Source organism: Stegodyphus dumicola, chromosome 3, assembly GCF_044657685.1.
Source record: "Stegodyphus dumicola isolate Sdum_Otavi_A_Nest chromosome 3, ASM4465768v1".
Lineage (NCBI taxonomy): Eukaryota > Metazoa > Arthropoda > Arachnida > Araneae > Eresidae > Stegodyphus > Stegodyphus dumicola.
The window spans coordinates 171,029,417-171,036,627 of record NC_140770.1 but is presented as its reverse complement, the minus strand read 5'-3'; the positions used below and the strand labels follow the sequence as shown (position 1 = coordinate 171,036,627).

The 7,211-nt window shown below is 31.3% G+C and overlaps 1 protein-coding gene across 1 annotated transcript; it reads left to right on the top strand.

Annotated features, from left to right (window-relative positions):
• The first annotated feature begins 2,088 nt into the window (after nucleotides 1-2,088).
• LOC118205068 (lysosomal dipeptide transporter MFSD1-like) lies at nucleotides 2,089-4,458 on the top strand. Its single transcript, XM_035377351.2, has one exon. It carries the CDS (start codon nucleotides 2,235-2,237, stop codon nucleotides 3,813-3,815), a length of 1,581 nt encoding a protein of 526 aa, XP_035233242.1. The 5' UTR covers nucleotides 2,089-2,234; the 3' UTR covers nucleotides 3,816-4,458.
• Nucleotides 4,459-7,211: the final 2,753 nt, after the last annotated feature.

The window sequence follows — 7,211 nt, the reverse complement described above, 5'->3', positions numbered from 1 at the left end:
CTTTTGACTGCACAGATCTTCTGGAAATCCGAAGTTAAACACATATGAAATCATTTGTTTACAATCAGTGAACGTTAAAATCAGCTACCTGTCGCAGTACAATAAAACAGTGACACAATTTCTACAACAGCCAACAGTTCCTCCTTTACATGAACAAGAAATTAAAAAAAAAAAAAATTACTTTTTCTTTTTAACAATGAAGTGTCCTTCGATTTCATGCGAGCAGGACGCTATACAACTTATCCTTAAATAAGAAGCCAAAATTTGTAAATTGTATTTTTCAAGTAAAATTCCGTGCTTTACCAAATAATCCGCTTTTTAAAATTTTCTCTGCTTCATAACACAGCGAGAATTTATGCCTCCTTGAACAAAATGAAACATTTCAGAAAAGCTAAGCAACTCCATTTTTGAATGTACGAAGTCAGATCACAAATCAAAATAATGGTTTATGTCCGCCACATTACTTGACACTCGAGAATAATCAAGGAGGTTAGAATAGAAGGAGGGAAGGTTCAACTCAAACGGTGAAGCTTGGCTGCCATCTTCCTGTTATCACCGTGACTTGTGCAAGGAAGTCTGTCATTGCAACATTTTTTTCTTTTCTTTTTGAAGCATGTCAGCTTGTATTGCATATGGATGCATAAATAGATTCTCGAAAAAAATTCCGGGCATTATTTTTCACACGTAAGTATTAATTTTCTTTGTTTTTATGTAATATGACAACTATGTCAAAAAATATCACAATGTCATGTGGTTTTCTTTCCAGATGTGAAAAAAAGGACTTAAAATAGGTTATTTAATTTAACTATAATCAAAATATATTAAATACATTTTAATGTTTCTGTTTATAGCTGGTATCTTCGTTCCTTAAGATACAATGCTATATGGTAGGATTTAAATTGTATAATTTGAACGTTTTAGTTAATTCGTTTTATAACTTTCATGAAAAGTAAGAAATCAATTGTTACTATTTTTATTAATTGTAAAGGTGTTAAATAAAGCAATGCTTTTCTTTATATATTAATTATTATTCATTTTTTAAAGTTAAGATAAACTGTTCTGTTGTTAAAAATTTTTTGTATAAACTTACAAATTTCTGAGCAGTATAGTGATAAAATTAAGTAAAATATTTATACAATTGAACATGTGGAAAGATGTATCCAAAAACTTATATAGGTGTATTTCTATAGTTCAACTTAATTAAAGGCAGTTTCTTTGAGATTAATAAATATGAAATGCGCATAAACTGAAATCAATGAATTCTGTTTTATTTTATTAAGATTTATTTTCTAACCTAAGCGAGTCCGTGAAATATGCAGAAACATCATTTTTTAAAGGCTTTAATGTTATGCGCATGCATTTAGATTTCGAACTATTTCTTAACAATTTGCTGTACATAGTAAACTATGGATATCATCTTTATTACTTTAAAACAAAAATTCACCAATAGCGGGGGATTTCATTATAAATTTAACATAATTTTACTGGAAAATAAATGTACGGAACAGCTTAGAAACACGTACATGTCACTGCCGTAATGCAATGTTTTGAAGTCACAAACATGGACGCCGCTTGTTCGGCGGAGTTTCATTCCCCGATAGTGGAGGAAACTGCGAAACCCTCCCTCCTGTTCTAACCTCCTTGAGAATAATATACGATCTGTGTGTGTAATGTGTGAAAGCGCTACCTATAGGTGAATTGAATCGCGGATAGCAAAGGGTATTAAAAAATATTACATAATTGAATAAAATGTGATTCCAGGCATAATTATTGATAATTTAAATGAAAAATACGTGAGATATTCTTCGGAGAAGAGCCTTGCCGCCAAACCTAGGAAGAAACAACTTAGAACTTTAAAGATGTATTTAATTTCGAAATTTAAGTAGTCAAGAAGGATTAAATTGTTTCAATAAAAAACTGAAAGTTTTCAAGTCATAAAACATTTTTTTATTAAATAGTTAAAGGAACATTATTCCCATTTTAGTTTTTTATTTCTATCTTCCTTATAATAAATCATATGATTACTAGCTGTACTTTTTTTTTTTTTTTTTTGTATTGTTTATGTTCATGGGGCCTTTGAATTTGAAATGATGTGAAGAGAGGGGTGTGTTGTCTATATCTTGTGAAAGTAGTTTAGTGTAATATTTTACTGTAGTTGGTTTGCTACTTTGTGGAAGCGTGTATTTCTTTCGAGTTTTCTGTTCATGTCTGGTTGTATATAAATTCTTTAGAAAATGAAGGAGTCAGAAACAGAGACTGTTTCCCAGGATACCAGCATAATGGAAACTGCTTCGGAGTCTGGAAATGAAGATTGTTGTTGTTGCCGTTTAGCCATCTGCAATCCAAGAAAATCGGTACACAAATACTTTGTTTTAATTTTTATGTGTTTCATCGGCTTTGGAAGTTATTTCTGCTATGACAATCCAGGAGCTCTACAAAATGAAATAATGAAAGACATGAGAATATCTACATCAGAATTTACATACCTTTATGCTTGGTATTCTTGGCCAAATGTTATACTTTGCTTTTTTGGAGGCTTTTTGATTGACAGAATTTTCGGCATTAGGTTAGGGGCAATCATTTTTAGTTTGATAATTTTAGTTGGTCAGTTAGTATTTGCTTTAGGGGCTATGATTGATAAATTTTGGTTAATGGAACTGGGAAGGTTTATATTTGGCATTGGTGGAGAATCTCTCGCTGTGGCCCAGAATACATATGCTGTAAGTTGGTTCAAAGGCAAAGAACTAAATATGGTATTTGGTATACAACTGAGTTTTGCTCGAGTTGGTAGTGCTGTCAATTTCAATGTTACACCAACAGTTTATTCGAAAATGAGCCAATATTTTTATGGATATGAAGTTTTAGGTATCACACTTTTCATAGTTTCTTTAACTTGTGTTTTATCCCTTGTAGCATCTCTAATTATGGGATTTTATGACTGGAGAGCTGAAAAGATATTGAATAAAGCTGCAGGACAGACAGGTGAAGTTGTGCAGTTTAGAGATATAAAAGATTTTCCTGCTTCATTCTGGTTAATCACATTAATTTGCGTTGCATACTATGCTGCTATTTTCCCATTCATTGCCCTTGGTAGTGTATTTTTCTCACGAAAGTATGATATGGATCAAAGTGAGGCAAACCTTCTTGACAGTATTGTTTATTATATATCTGCAGTTGCCTCTCCTTTGTTAGGTTTACTGGTGGACAAAACAGGACGTAATCTTACATGGGTGTTTGTTGCTGTATTCCTGACACTGTTTTGCCATGTTGCTTTAGGATTCACATTCATCACTCCTTGGATTCCAATGGTTCTTATGGGAGTCACATATTCTCTTTTGGCCTGTGGCTTATGGCCTATGGTTGCACTTGAAGTTCCTGAGCATCAGTTAGGAACAGCGTATGGTATCATGCAGTCTGTTCAGAATCTTGGATTAGCAGTTGTTGCTATAGCAGCTGGTGCTATTGTAGATTACAAAGGTTACATATTCCTTGAAATCTTTTTTATATATTTCTTAATTGCAGCTGTTATAGCAACAATATTGCTCTTCTTACTGGATTATAGTAGAGGAGGTGCTTTGAATTTGTCTATAAATGACAGGAGAGAAAAAGAAGAAGAATTGAGAAAAGCCGAACTGCTTGAAAATGAAAGAATACTGGCATCAGGATCAATGGCTGATGTTACTCCTCACGACTTATTACAACCGCGTTCAGATTTTTATATCCGCAACAGATATTTGTGTAGAATTGGTGCAAAATTGCCGTCTCACTACGATATTACAACTTGTGCTCTTATACACAGAACTGGACTTAAATAATAAATTCATAATTTTAGTATTAATGTAAAGTTACTTAAAGTGATATCATGTATTGTGTTAAAATGAAAATTTGGTGCTATTGAACTGAACATGTTGTTTACAGATGAAGCGACATTCATTATAGAATTCCATCCATCTTATCAACGATGCTAATCTTGCTTTTGATACATAAATTATCTGATCCATCTTATTTAACTACTTTTAATACATAACTTATTATGAAAGATCTGTTATATTTTGTGCTTATGAGAAATTTTTGTGTGAATGTTGTATAGAAATGTGTGTCTTATATATATATATAAGATTTTCTCAAAGTTGTACATATTGCTATTTATAAATGATTTTGATTTAATGTTTTAAGTTCTTGTAATATCAAAAGTTTTCTCATTTAAAATATTCAGATTTCATAAAAAATTATATGAATATTTTAACATGTTTATTTTGAATATAATTTATAGTAGCAATTACATGCTCCAAGTATATTTGTTATAAATGTATTTGAAATATATTTCCTGTGTATATTAAGAAAATATATTTCCTGCGAGAGAGTACAACATAAATTTTGTTTTGATAATATCCCTGCAATTTATATCATCCTGTAACAGTTAAAGATTAAATTATATATATTTACAATTTGTTGATAGATTATGCTTATTAAGTTTCTTTCTGAGAATTCAATCATTTGTTAACTGGAACTATTAACCGGGTGAGCAGCCCACAGTAGCTTTGGAAAAAAATAATTAGTTAGAAAAAATAGTTTTGAGTTAGCAGACTCTTGAATGTAAAAGAATTTATGGTTGATCTTTACAATATGGTAACTGGTAGTTTGGCGACATTTTGGAGGTGATAAAGGTTACTACCTGGGACTTTGGTAATAATGTGAGCAGTACTCAGTTCCGATTACGCATTATTTTGTGTGAGGGAAATGAGAGATCATGGGATATGTCATGTGATATTAATGGATGAATTACGGTTCTTTAATCGGAAAAGGGGGGAAATCGGGAAATTTTGTATTTGGCTTTATTCTGTGTTGTGTGAAACAGTGTTCGTGAATTTTTGGATCCCATGGCCGTAACTAAAGTGAATTCGAAATGGGTATTTATGTATGTATTAATTTAATGTATGTGCTCATTTATATTTTAAGTAGTGTTTTTGAATTTAATTATATTTTAATTAAATGATAGTTATTTTGTGAATTTTATGTTTGTAGGAATTTGGTATACGTTTAAGTTGAAGTAAACGTGCATGGAAATAATTTAAATATTTGATACTAAGTATTTGTAATGCTTGCGGTATGAATTCGTTGGTGACGTGTGTAATGTAATAGATGATTTAGAGGTAAAAGTTTTTGGATATTTTATTTATTTTATATGTGGAAATGTTCATATTTGTAAAGGGTAAATACTTTTTCGCGATCAGGTAATTTCATATATGTTCTTTTTACCAGGTTTAAAGATTGAGAAAATTGTCATGTATTTTTGTGAAATTTTTCTAATTTATGAGAAAAAAGCAGTGTACATGGATATAGTGAAGAGTGTGCGCAATGCCATTTTTGTGCAATTCTGGGATGTTTTTTTAAGTAAAAATAAGTCGGCGTGTACATGGTTTATGTATATGTGTTATTTTGAAAAACGCGTAAGGAGTATGGTATTGTGCACTTTTTCCCAATTTTGCAGTGAATATTTGTCACGATTAAGCAGTTTTGTTAGATAAAATTTCTAGCATAAGTGTAATTCGGCTAGTAGATTGTTGGAAGAAGTGTTCAGTAGATAAAAAGAAAAGAAACATGTCTTTACTTCGTGAAGACAAAATGGCGGCGGGGAAAAAAAATAGAGGGTTGCTGTAGGAGAGTTGGTCGCCAAAAAAACGCCAAGTTACCATAATGTAAAGATCAATCGAATTTATTTATTGATAGCTGCAACTTAGTATTACATGTGTGGGTCAATTTCTCAAGATATCCATGTATGTAACATATTGCTACAGTAAATCTGTTTAATGTTATGATTTGGACATTGTTACGAATTGCCAAAATCATGCTCATTTCTATATGAAAACATGTGAAATATGTCACTTATTCTGATTAACAGTTCAGATAATGTGATTAAAATATTATAGAATAAATTTTTTTTTAAATTGAAGGCAGGGATAAATAGAAGGGCTAGCTCATTTCTTTGTTCGACTCCTCGCCGACGCGAGCCTAATGGGGGAACGTAACAGGCAATGATCTGACGTCACTGTGATGCAACCTGTCCTGATTTCCCACGCTTAAAACAGTAGTTTCATTGAGCTGCGAGACGATTTTCTAGAGGTTACATATCCCAAATTAATTTTAATAATATATATATCTGTTTTCTAATAATGTCTATATTTAAAATAATTTATATATATGTAATTTTAGTCAGTTTTTATTTTAAATTCTATATTGTAAAGTATCGTTTACGTAATATGGCTTTTTGTGCTGCAGTAACGTGCCGTAGCACTTACAGAAGTATGAAAGGATGAGATATTTTATTTCATGGGACCAAAGGATCCAAATGAGAGTTTGCTTTTGACGAAAGAATGGATACAGAAATGTCAAAGAGAAGATTCTATTAATGTGAAGAGCGGAAAAATCTGCAGCGAACATTTTCCATGCAGTGTTTATGAAGATGATATGAAAAATCGCTTGTTTGGATAGCCACAAAAAGAAACTGTTGAAATGGAATGCTGTGCTGAAAGTAAATTATGATGACAATAATAAATCAAATTTTAATGATTTTGAAATAAAACTCACAAATGAGAATGTAGATCATCCTGAATGTTTAAGGATAAACAAGAATGCATTGATAATTTGAAGAACAAAATAATATCCTTAGAAAATTGTATTAAAGTATTGAAATATAGAGAAAAGAAAAATTTTAGAATGTTTGTTCAGCGACAAAGAAGGTGGATGACATCTAGACAGAAATTGGTATCAGAAATTAAAATCTCAAATAGCGAAATTTGGGAGGGGGGGGGAGCACAAATCGGAGAATTTGGAAAAATGTCTAAAGCCTATTTTTATAAAGACGCAGATTAATGCATTACTGGAAAAGAAGAAAAAAATCAAGTGGACTAGTGAAAATATTTCATGTTGCATCGTCATAAGAGCTCTGTCATCTTAAAGCTATGATTTTTGGAAAGGAAAAAAATTGGAATATCTTTACCTACTATTATCAAATTAAAGAATTGGTGTTTATTTTATTTTTTAGTGTTTTCTAAATTTTAGTGTAGTCCAAGAATTCAAAGTAATGTTCTTACTCTAAAGAAGGAAAGAGGCGAATATTTGTATTCTGTAGAAAAATATACGTTCTCAGTTTCGACGAAATGCATATAGATTGAAACCTCTGCTATGACTCTAAACTGGACTAAGTTGGT

Bases quoted from the DNA above. Each gene is read 5' to 3' on its own strand.
- LOC118205068 (XM_035377351.2), top strand. From the start codon at position 2,235: ATGAAGGAGTCAGAAACAGAGACTGTTTCCCAGGATACCAGCATAATG.